General features: G+C 44.9%; 1 protein-coding gene across 1 annotated transcript; it reads right to left on the reverse strand.

Moving 5' to 3' along the window:
- Positions 1 to 7009: 7009 nt before the first annotated feature.
- CITED2 (Cbp/p300 interacting transactivator with Glu/Asp rich carboxy-terminal domain 2) lies at positions 7010 to 9307 on the reverse strand. The gene is made up of 2 exons (XM_058534175.1): positions 9147 to 9307; positions 7010 to 8698 (listed from the first exon to the last, which is right to left on the reverse strand). The coding sequence occupies exon 2, from the start codon at positions 8688 to 8690 to the stop codon at positions 7887 to 7889; it is 804 nt and encodes a 267-aa protein (XP_058390158.1). The 5' UTR covers positions 8691 to 8698; positions 9147 to 9307; the 3' UTR covers positions 7010 to 7886.
- Positions 9308 to 12102: the final 2795 nt, after the last annotated feature.

Consider the following 12102-nt stretch of genomic DNA (forward strand, 5'->3'; position numbering starts at 1 on the left):
CATAGATGTGTGCCTCTTACCTACTTGAAAACACTTAAGTATCAACATATAGTGCTCAAAATCTGCTGGCTTCCTCTACTTTACTGAGAAATGAAAATCAATGACAGTGACGATGATGGTGATAATTGTGGTCAAGGAAGAGTTGTGTGAAGGAAAGAGAGCCCAAATATCTATGGAGTGTCTGATAGTTATGAAGTTGGAAAAATGAAATTAATCTATAAGAAAATGGAACAGAATCTCAAATAAAGAATTGATCAAATTATTTTCAGTAAGTAATATACATACTTTAAACCACTGCATCAGGAAAGAATGTTACATAGTCATCTGTATCTTTGCAGGGGCATGTACTAGAAATATTTCGTGAGTGGTAATTTTTTGGTATTTGCTTACAGATTGAGAGATCTCAGTAGCAATGACTAGTGGTCAATGAAGGGGAACATTCACAGAGATGATTTCAGCCCTTGGAGAGTTGACCAAATGGAGTCAGGTCTGTGGAACATGCCCAGGTTCACAGTTAGCTTGGAAAAAGAATGGCAAGAAATGAGGTAAAGGCTTTGAAGGGGTTTCATAGTATCGTACTCCAACTTTCCAGAGGAAGAAAATGATAGGAATGGGTTTATGTTTCCTTCATGAGAATTTGAACACAAGATATATTAATTAAACATACATCTTCTTTTTACTGATGGAGAAACTTGAGCCAACAGTAATTAAATTACCCAGCTATTTGGTTGCAGAGCAGACTCCAACCCATGGGTTTTAATCCTGATCTGCTTTTCTTTTTACTACAACTATTGGTGGAGGAGTTCTCTATTTCCATAAAAGACCAAAGCAAGAGGAAGTGGGTTTACACCTACATAAGAAAGTTTAGATAGATCTAGGAAACTTCTGTAAGTGTAAAGTAACTAAATACTGTATTTCCTTTATTCTAAGACATACATTTTTTTTTTACATATTAACATTCTGAAGTCAGCTTGAATCCTATAATCAATGTTAAATTAAAGTTGCTTCCAGGCAGTGTGTCAACTTGTTACGTGGTCACCTTTTCATGGGAGAATTTAGCCACTGTCCTTCTCATTTAATAGATTATAGAATCGACACAGCTAAGGCGTTGGCTTAATTTCTGAAAGAAACTATTTACTATCCAGCAATATGAAATTAACTTAAGAAAAAAAACCCCCAAATCACAATCTAAATCACTGGTATTCTTTCATTTGACTTGTAGTGCTAATGAGATGAGGGTGTTACAAAGGGGTTAGGCAAACTCACCACCAACGTTTTCCTGCATTGTCAGGGGCCAAACTTACTTTGGAAGAATCTTTAGACTGGGTTTAAAAAAGTATAGGCCCAGGTCTTGTGAATCCCCAAAGGAAGTGATATGTAATTGTACGGATAGATACACGTCATAGTTGTGTTAGTATACTTTATAATTTATGTACATATAATGCGGTGGGTTTTTCTCCCGAAGCACTTTTATTAAGTTGACTGATCATCTTACAATCAGTGGCATCTAAGAATAAGAGTAATTTGGTTCAGAACAGCAGTGTTATGTCTTAGAAAGAACACTGTCTTGGAAGCTAGGTCTGGAAAACCACTTGGCCTCCTGCTAGCTGTGTCGCCCTTGGGCCATTTACTTCCTCTTTAAATATCAGTATCCTTATCTGAAATTGGAATAATGACAGGTACCTTGCAAGAATGTTGTGAGGATTAAATAGACTACGTATGTAATGTGCCTACCACAAGGCCTGTCACAAGTAGGTGCTCAGCAAAATCAGCCCAGCCACTGAGTCAGCAAAATGACTTGTGAAGTAATTCTGGCTGGAGGGTAAATTTCTCTGATTTGTCAGATTTATAGTCTAAATAGTGTTTCTCACCATTTTAAAAGTCAGGCCCCATTAGTCAAGAAGATTTTAGAAAGTCTCTTACATTATATTTTACTGAAATAATATGTATTTAAACATTTTTCCAAATCTATAATAGTATGGAATATGTTTTTTCAAGCTACTGCCCTCTTCTACCCTCTCCCCATTCTGATCTGCCTCCTAGAGGGTGCCCCCACCCAGCTGAGAGTCATTGATCTAAACCATGGTGTCAGACAGGGATCTGAGAAACATTGAGATATTATTTTAAGTTATTAAAATAACTTAAGTTATTAAATTAAGTTACTAAAATAAGTTATTCTGTTAGCAGCATAACAGTCCAATCCCATTGGGTAAAAGAAGGAATATGAAACTAGCCATCATCCTGCTTATCCTCCTTCGAAGAGTTATCCAAAATAAACGTAATCGGGCAATATTTACAATGTGACCTAAGGATTTTTATGTAGTTTAAGTACTGTGTGTTTGTCAGCATGGAGATATCAATTGTCATGAAGCCAAGGGAAAAAAAAAAAGATGGGTTACCAGAAATAAGGAAGCCCCATGGCCAAGTTACTTATAAAATCACAAGGCCAAATTTTCTATCAGTCCCTCCCTCAGGGGACACAAAGAGAAAAGGCTTCAATAGCCCCAATCACAGTCCCTTCCTCCAGCAGACTGTCCCCTACACGTGTTCATAAAATCATATCACAACCTGGAGTTGGCTGTCCTCTGATGACTTTTCCTGGTTTTATGCTGGCCTGACTTTCACTCAAGCCTAAATCTTGTTTCCTACCCAGCTTTCAAGAATGGACTGACAGGATTCCTTTAGCCCTATTATCTTTTCAAAAGCCACTGGCCTATTTACGTATCTCCCGGAGGCGCCCCCTACCAGCCTTGCCACAGGGTCTTTTGGAGCCAGAATCCCTTGTTTGCTTTGTTCACAACCCAAAATGTAATCAAGGAGCCACTCTGCTGTGGAGGGGAGAAAGGGAAGGACGCCAGGGCGGGGCACCATGAGGTGCCGTGGGAAAATTCCAAGAATCCTGTGAACCACTGTCCTCGCCCCACGTTGTGCCCTGTCTAGCTAATCTGTCAGATTTGTTCAGCCCAATGAAAACCAACAACATATAAATAAAGCAAGTAATAATACTCATTGTTGTCTTTCGTCTGCTTCAGTTCACTCTGCGTGTCTTGGGTTAGCCAAGCTGAATTCTAGAAAAACACCACCAACCAGCTCCTGGGGCTGGCTCCAACAACCTTAGGGCTCCTCTCGGAGAAAGAAGTAACTGATAAGGATCTAGCCACTAAAAAGCCATTATTTGTTCGTAGAAAGTATGGAAGGAGTTGGTTGATATTCTCTGGTTCCCAAGTTCCTCAACACAGTAAACCCCTATGTCTCTTAGCTTTTCTTTGATTGTGTTTATAAATAGCAAAATACTATAGGAATTCATGCCAGCAGCTCTTAGAATATTTTAAATTCATTGTTTAGCATTACTTCTAAGTTTAAGTCCTCCTGTGACAGTAAAAAGTTCTTTATTTCAGGTGTCTTAAAATAATACTATAAGGCAAACTAAAACTGTTTATGAACGGTACGTTATTTGATAGAAAATGTCCTTCTATTTCCTTTTCCAGTTTAAATAAGTATGGCTACCAGGAAAGAAAGAATCATTTCTCTCCTTGCTGGATAAAAATAGGTCAAGTAATTTAAGCCAGTCCATTGCAATTAAAACCCTGACATTGCCATAGTTCCTTCTATTCAGGGGGGAAAAGACAAACAGAACGCATGATAATAGGGGTTCACTGGCTAAATCACTTGATGTGCTCACTATTGTTCTCTTGCTACAACCTGCCTGGGAGCTCTGATTCTGATGATAGTGGTACAGTACCAGCGTGCTAAATACTATCTCTGAAGCTGTGTGCAACACCTCTTTTGTGCTGGCAAAACAATACGGTTGGAGAGGAGAAAATTGCCAATGGCTTGGGTCCTAAATTCCTTGAATTCTAAATTTATTTATTTTTCAGAGACAATGTTATCTGCCAAGTTTCTTTTAAAGTAAATTTTACTGAATCAATTAGACGGCAACACTCATTCTCCTTAAACATCCTGTGGCCCTTTTCACAAGATTAGAGCCTGTGGCTTGGTCACATTCCAATGTAGATAATTGCATTCTGCATTCCTGGACATTCCCTTTCACCTTCCCAACCCTGTACTATCAGATGCATTATTATCTGCACTTATCCAAATCAACAGTTCTGTTGTCAGGGTGCAAAGTGTCAGCTTTAACTGACAGGCTAAAGCATTGCTCATTATACTTTTAAAAAGAAAACCCCTTCGCCAATGCATATTTTGAAATATGAAGCAAATCTCAATTATGCACATTTAATCATAAATTAAGGTCTTTGGTAAGTAAAGTACTCTTATTTTCATAAAGGATGTTAATTTTGGAATCTTCTTTGATAAAAATTTTTTTGCTCAAATAGATGCTGTTTGCATCAAGAAAGAAAATGAAGTCTTCAGAAATGGTAAAAAGCAAACAATAAAGCAAAACCAAAAAAACCTCTTGAGCAAACAGCTTTCCTTTGACCTTCTAAATAAATTCCACAAGGGGGCGAAAACACCTAATGGTCTGGGACTGCAAAGTTTGTATTTCAAAGCCGGCCACCCATAATAGATTAGTGGATTAATATTTTGCTCTAAAGGATCTGGCCTTTAATGTTGACATCCATTTATAGCTATCCCAGGCGTTTACAGTAGTAAAAGTCACGGAGACCATAAACCTCACGATAGATGGCAGCCTGCTGGTTCTAGCGCTATAGCCTAGCACCCCATAAACAGTGGTGATTCGGTAACTCTTCTTCGAAGACCCATCCATAGCTGTAACGTCTTTATCAGCTCTAGCAAAGACACTGCCACCAGGATTTTAGCAGTCACAGGGCAGAGGTACAAGTTTCTATTAATGTGTACTTATTTTTCAAACATGTTTCTATGATATTGTGCTGTTGCTTATCATTGATCTCTTCTTGAAAATCAAGCGTGGAGTGTCTATTTGTGGGTAAAGCTTAAAGAACAGAAGCTTTCTTGTACCACATGAGTACAGAGGTCAAATTTCCCTATATGCTATAAGCAACTGAGTAGGAAGGAAGACCACAAAAGGTTTTGCAAATGTCTGCCAGCAGCCCGGTGATCTAGGTCACTGTACAGGTTTCATTAATCAGGTTGTTCAAACAAGGAGTTATTTTTCTCTGCTTAAGAGATCTACAGGTACCACATAGAATCTGCTCAATTCTTGATCAAGAAAGAGTTTTAATTAAATAGAGATCATTCAAGTGAATGGGGCGGGGAGGGGTGTATTTGTAATGAAGAGAAATTAGTGCTTTTAACCCAGCTCCTCTGTTTGAGTCCTCTGTTCTGGCAGAGATGGACTCAGATCTAATAATAGTTCCCGGGGCTCCATCTCCACAGACGTGTTCTGCCGTTAGAGCAAGCAGGAGGAATTTCGTGACAGAGCAGGTGTTGTGGCTTATTCCCTGGCAGAATAAATGGTGAAGGGTGGTGGCAAGACAATTCTTTTGCTTTTCTTTCTGCACAAAAACAATGCCTCCGATAGCTTTCCTCTTTTCCTGGCACAAGGGAAGAAGAACTAGAATTGCTGTATTAATATGTATGCAAACTTTTTTTTTTCACTTGAGCCTCTGGAATAAAAAGGGAAAAAGAAAAACTTGCTGTGAAATGCTTAGCCAGGAAGATTTAGTGCTGATTGCAGATTTAGTATCGATGTGTCTCAGCTGAAGAAAGCTTCAGCCTTAACTATTAATGTGGGAAATCTGGATCAGCTTTTAAAACAGGGTGAAAAGTTTTAAATGAGTGTATATTTTCAGAAAAATTGTTTATTTAGAACATAATTTTTAATAATGAAGTGTCAATTATGGAGGTATAAAAAACCCAGTGGAGTGTGCATCTTAATTTTAATTGCCTGCCTTGGAAATAGAATTATAGAATGTGGGTGATCTGAATTATACTGAAATCAGCCTTTATGCCAGACTCACTGTAATTTAACACTTCTACATGCCCTCCTCTCCTGATGTTTTTATTATGAAATATGGGATTTAAGATTACAAGCTAAGAGTCTAAATGAAACGCTCTTTTAAAGTATTATTTGTGAGATTTTCCTCAACCTGAATTTCCTTACTCCTCCGGTGTGTTATATATAAGACCATATTTTTTCTTGAATGTCGGTGTGTTGTTCTTAAAAGCCAGGAAAACACGAAAGGGGAAACAAAATAAAATTCCCTCTCCAAGTGGGATAATTTGAGATTTTAACAATATTCCTTTTTCCTTTGCTTGATTATATAAGGCAAAACTTGACACGCACTTTACTGTAGTGATGTTTTCTTGATAACGCATTTAGGTCAAATTAACAGGATCTAATTATGTCCTTTGCACCCAATGCCTGTAGGAGAAAAAGCTCCGAGTTCTGGAAAACAGGGCACACTGGAGAGGGAACATCTTGTGAAGATTGTAATTTGACCTTTGACTCAACCTCACTGAGTAAATTTTAAATATTATAGAACAAAATAGAAAGCCTCAAGATGAAATTCCACCCCCTTCCTCTTACAACTATAAACCAGTCAGAAGCTATTTCGGAGATTAAGCTAGAAAATGGGTGCCTCTCTTTAGTATTTTTGCTGAGAAATAAAATTCATCACTAGAGATAAAGGTAGATTTATCTTTAATGCCATCCTCATCAGTCTCCCAGTATATTATTCCAATCTACCTCCAGATAAGTAGTTGAATCAGGTGTAACCAGTCGCTTTTCCCCTTCCCACACTGTGAAAAGAACATTTAGTATCACAAACATTTGTAACACTGGAGTATATTTGAATATGATGGCAATTAAGGGGAAAAAAATGCTTTGACAACTTTGTAGCTTTTGATTAAACCACACCAAGAGGCATGTTACAATGATAACAATGAAGCATTATGCCAATTATGTTAAATCCTGCTCTCCCTTAAGCTCATCATGACCTGTTTTAGTGTCCTGTAATTTATCCTTTGGAATGCTTACTCTAATCAATAGTGTTCAACTTAAAGAGAAAAAAAGAAAGCCACCAAAGGGAACCACCCTCCCCCACAATGACTTCTAGAAAACAAGTATTTCTTAACTTTTTATTGACATTGGCAAATTAAAATAGAATAAATTAACAAGTATTTTTTCAAAAAAATGTTTTGTACAAAAATACTGTCAAAATTTCCTAAAAAGCTTTCAACACAGTAGTATCTTTTCATGTACTGAATATAACTATTAGCACAGTGTCAAAAATGTTGAAGACAGAAACAAAATAAAAATCTGTGAAATGTTTGCCACTGACGGACATTCCACACCCTATTATTGTCTGTACATATGGGGGAGGGGGACAGCCAACTTGAAAGTGAACAGTTATGACTTTTCCTGATCCAGAACGGTTTGGCCCACATCTGTTTAATCTTCCAGTTTAGCATATTTTAAAAATTAGTCTGTACTCAAATGCATAGTTTAAAAAATGAAGCGAGATGGCAGACTTGGTGCAGTAATATCTGCCTTTCAAAGTTCATGCAACCAACTAATGCAATTTTTTTTCCTTTCACTCGTAAATCTGAATGCAGTTCAGTCATTTGAAACCATCTACAAAATCCACAAGATTAAGCAGTTTGCCAAGATTAATATCTAACAGTTGAGCACTGGAGAAAGTGACGAAATAAGGAGTAAAAACAAACAACAAAAAAGACCAAGTTAGCTAGATATTTCAACTACATAAGGGAGGTGAATGTCAAGGCTACAAAAACGAAACAAAAACAGGAAAAAAAAAAAGTGGCAGCAATTTTTTTTTAAACCAATTTGTACAAGTTTATAGTTTACTTTGTTTCCAAGTTCTCAAACCTTTCAAGATCTGAAAAGCGAGATACTGTGTCTACGGGAATGTTTTTTTTAATTCACACCGAAGAAGAAGTCGGGGCGGAGGTTGCTTTCTCTCGCCGGGGTTGCGAGCGAGTCAACAGCTCACTCTGCTGGGCTGCTGTTTGCACACGAAGTCCGTCATAAAATCAAACTCGTTTTGGCCCAGCCAGAGTTCGGGCAGCTCCTTGATGCGGTCCAAGCCCATTTCTATCACTAGGGACATGAGCACCTCCTCGTCGATGAAATCAGTGTCTATGACATTGGGCGGCAGCATTGCAGCAGGGACGTGGGCCACGGAGGCGGGCATGTTGCTGCCGCCGCCGCCGCCGCTGTTGCTGCTGCCCGCGCCGCCGGAGGAGCCGCCGGAGCCGGGGGTGCCGCTGCCGCCCGCGCCGCCCGGGGTGCTGCTGCCGCCGCTGTGCTTGGGGTTGCAATCTCGGAAGTGCTGGTTTGTCCCGTTCATCTGGTGGCCTGCAGCAGGGTGCAAATCCGGCATGTAGTGGTTGTGGGGGTAGGGGTGATGGTTGAAATACTGGTTGTTGAGCTTCTGCAACTGCATGCTGGCCGGCAGGGAGCCTCCCTGGCTGGCCACCGGGGGGCCCATGAACTGGGAGTTGTTAAACCTGGCCGCGGGGGCCAGCGCGCTCGGGGGGTGCCCTCCGTTCACAGTCCCCGGCCCCATGGCGTGCCTGATGCCGCTCGTGGCATTCATGTTGCCCGCGCCGTAGTGTATGTGCTCGCCCATCAGGGCGTTGAAGGGGTGCTGGGGCTGCTGCTGCTGGTGGTGATGGGGGCTCGGGAACTGCCCCATGCCCATACGGTGGGCAGGGTGGTGGTGCAGCCCGTTGGTGCCGTCGGGGAAGCGCCCGTGGTTCATAGCCATCATGTGGTCTGCCATTTCCAGTCCTGCAAGTGAGAAGGGCAGACGGTAAGACCCGCGCCACACGTGTCGCCCACCGTGGCGCACCCCACTCTTTCTCGCCTCTGCCCCCCAGGCTCCCCGGACGCACGTCGGCTGCGAATCCCCATCCCCGGGATCCCACTAGTAGCCTGTGCACCCAGGCTGCCGCCGCGGGGGAACTGCACCCACAACAGAGCGGGGCGCTGCACAAACAGCCCCTTCCCCTGCGATCGGGCGGGGGGCCCGAGCCCACACCCCCGTCTGCTCCCCGAAGTCGCCTAATAAAGGAAGTGCCCCGCAGCCCCGCCGCGAACTTGAGGCATTCAATCAGCCCTCCTCATCCTGTTGTGGCACATCCTGTTGTTATTCCCCAGCTCCGCCTCACGCTCTTCCTCCGGGCAGACCCAGCCCTCGGAGGACGGGGCTGCCAGCAGCTTCGCGCGCCGCGCTCACCTTCCGTCTTCGCGCTTTCTGCTCCGGAGACCGAGGGCGGGATCGTGGGGTCCAGCACCGGCTCAGCAGCACATCGAGGGGCCTTCGCGGCGTGCAGGGCGCTCGCAGTCGCGCTGTCGGCGCCGAGGTCTTGCAGCGGCCGCTGGGGCGGAATCGGAGCCGTTCCCTTTTATTTCCCCTCCGCTGCCCTCTCAGCTCTGCAAGCCCGCCCGGCAGCTGCCAACAATGAGCTGTGTTTCTTCGGGCTTTGGCCACAGTTAATATAAGGATTTCAGGAAGGGCGGAGCGACAGCCGCCCGGGCGGGCGGCGGCAAGACGCGGACGGCGGAGCCCGGGGCGCACGGACCGGGTGGGGCGCCGCGTCCCCGCGTCCCCGCGGCACGTGCGCAGAGGATGCGGCCCAGGCGCCGCCCCGCCGCCCCCGGCCCGGCTTCCTCCGGCCCCACGAACGCGGGGAGAAAATCCTCCCTGGACTCCCAGGTCCAAGGCAGCGCCGGCCGGAGAGGAGCGAGGAGAACTCACCGCCCTCCTCTCTGGCCGATTCCCGCCCCAGCTCTCCCACCCGGCTCACCTAGCGATCTGGACTGCCTTCTACGGGAAAAGGGGGTTCACTCGGCGCCCCGGCCCTCCGTAGTGCCCTTCTTCCTCTCCGGCTTTGCAAAGCCTACCCAGGCTGCGGAGAATGGCTGTATGTCCCCCAGTGGGGTTTTTCAGCCGCGGACAAATAATGCCCCCTCCCCCGAGCGCGCTTTCCTGGGCCGTGCCTTTGTGTTTTTATAGGGGCAGTCGGTAAACCTGATCTAGATATTCTGCGTGTACATGCATTTCTTCCCACTCCTTTCAGGGACAGGGGCTGGGGGCGGGGAGCGGCGGCGGCGGCTGCTGCAGGTGGACGGAGCGCGCTCGCGGGCCCGGCGGCCTCCGCTCCCGCGCCCGGGATCCGGTCCGCACTTTCGGGCCCGCTCGGCGCTCCCGGGGTACGTGTGCTTCTGCTAAGTTTGCGTTTGCAGCTCTTGGTAGCTTTGGCATCCGAGCTGAGGCGTCTCTGCTCTGTAAACAAACTCAGCGATCCTCGTCCCCAGATCCACCTTTTTGCACATACACAGTTTCTTGCTTCTGCTGTTGCCCTTAATCCGGGAGGTGGGGGTGTGTGCAAACTTGCACAGCCTCCCTTCGGGCTCTGCCTGACGGTTTGGGGTTGATTTAGAAGCGAACGGGTTTGTAATTAAGAAATTCGAGGGCTGAGCAAGGCTGCAGTTGCTGGAAAAGGAAAACAAATAGATAACATGGTAATCGCTTTGTAAATAAAGTCGTTCTGGAGGTGGGCACGTAGCTGCACGTCCCGTGTGGCACCGTGTGCACACACACTGCCGGGACTCTGCCTTTTCACTGAAATTGTTCAGTCGGGCGATAGGCGATAATAATAACCTTGCTTCCCAGAACGCGGCACAGCCAGCCCGGGCGTCCATTTGGCTCACTGACTTGAAAATAAAAGCCCTAACACCGGTCTGCGCTACTGCCCGCGCAGGGCGCGCTGACTTTTTCACTTGGGGAAGCCGAGTTGTTTCCCCAACACCGTGGTGAGGCTGCTCCGAGCTTTTACATTGCTCTTTATGTGGAAAAGCGAGTTTAGCGCTCCGAATAAGGACTTCAGAGTCGTTTCTTCATAACTCGAGAGCCATTTGAAGACTTCCTGCTGCAAAGAGCGAGCCCCCCTCCCCTTTTTTTCCCCCTCCCTTCTTGTTCGCAAGACTTTTAGGCCCTATTTTTTGATGACTGGAAATTCTGATACATTTCCCCTTTTGGGAATTTGCAAATGAGACCGAATCCTGGTTGTTTTCATCTATGACCCCTCTGCCTTCCTCTAGTTAGGTATATATATATGTAAATATATTGTAACATATTATTATTAGATATATTTAAACATTGTTACTGTTTTCCTCTCTTTCCTTTTCCAGGCTCTCCAGCATTTATAACCGTGTATGCAATAAGTTTTAATACTCAGAAGTATTTACTTTTTGGAGGCTGGTGCACAGCACCCGTTGCATTGTTGGTTGCAACAACTCCTATTGTGTCCACCCACCACCTTTACCTGTAGGTCATGGACCTGCAGTTACAGAATCAGAGGCTTGGAAGGGACCTGAAGGTGCCACTTCTTATCAAAAAGTAGACTCCAAAATATTCATCAACCCGGACTCAAAAATTGGTTGTTTACTTCCTTTCCTTATACTGCAGTGTCTTGCGACACAAGGACCAGCTCTTGAAAGTCTAATCTGAATTCCTCTTGCAGCCGGTAAGGAAAGGTTCAGCCCCATCCAACTCCAGTGCTGCCACAACTGTTGAGAAATCCCTTGAAAAGTCGCCTCCCCATCCCCCAACCCTTTAAGGGGAAAAAAAAAGGAGTTCCGGGACCAGCTGGTTAGAACGCGGCGTGCTTTGTTCATTTATTCGTCTATCCAATGAATGTTTCCCAAGGGCCAGGTGCTTTCCTAGCGCCTGGAGAGGCAACCAAGACAGAAACTCAGGGTCAAAAGGAGGAGAGGGACAAACAGGCCTTGGACACCCTGGTGAATGCCACAACAGCATTCAGCAGGAGGGCTGCTGGGAGGGAAGGCTTCTCAGTGGAGGCCTTAGCTACGTTGAAGCCCGGGGTTGAGTAGAAGTTGGGCCATCCCAGGAAGGGGCGGAGATGAGATGAGAGAAGCAAGGCTGGAGAGGTTAAACTGGGGCTGGACCCTTGGGCTTTGGTCCCCAAGCTGAGAAATTTGGATGGTGTCCTGAAGGCAGTGAGAAGCGGGTGAAGGGCTTTTGAGCTAGTCAGATGATCCCATTTTTATTTGAGAGAGGTCAGGGCAATGCTGTGGAGAATGAGTGAGAACGTAAGACTGGAAACAGGGTCCAGTTAGGGCCAGTTACAGTCATCCAGGGGTGCACAGAGCCCCATGTAACCACCGGT

The sequence above is a fragment of the Diceros bicornis genome, chromosome 39 (genome assembly GCF_020826845.1).
Source record: "Diceros bicornis minor isolate mBicDic1 chromosome 39, mDicBic1.mat.cur, whole genome shotgun sequence".
Taxonomy (NCBI): domain Eukaryota; kingdom Metazoa; phylum Chordata; class Mammalia; order Perissodactyla; family Rhinocerotidae; genus Diceros; species Diceros bicornis.

Coding starts and splice junctions, on each gene's coding strand:
- CITED2 (XM_058534175.1), bottom strand. CDS start 8,690: ATGGCAGACCACATGATGGCTATGAACCACGGGCGCTTCCCCGACGGC.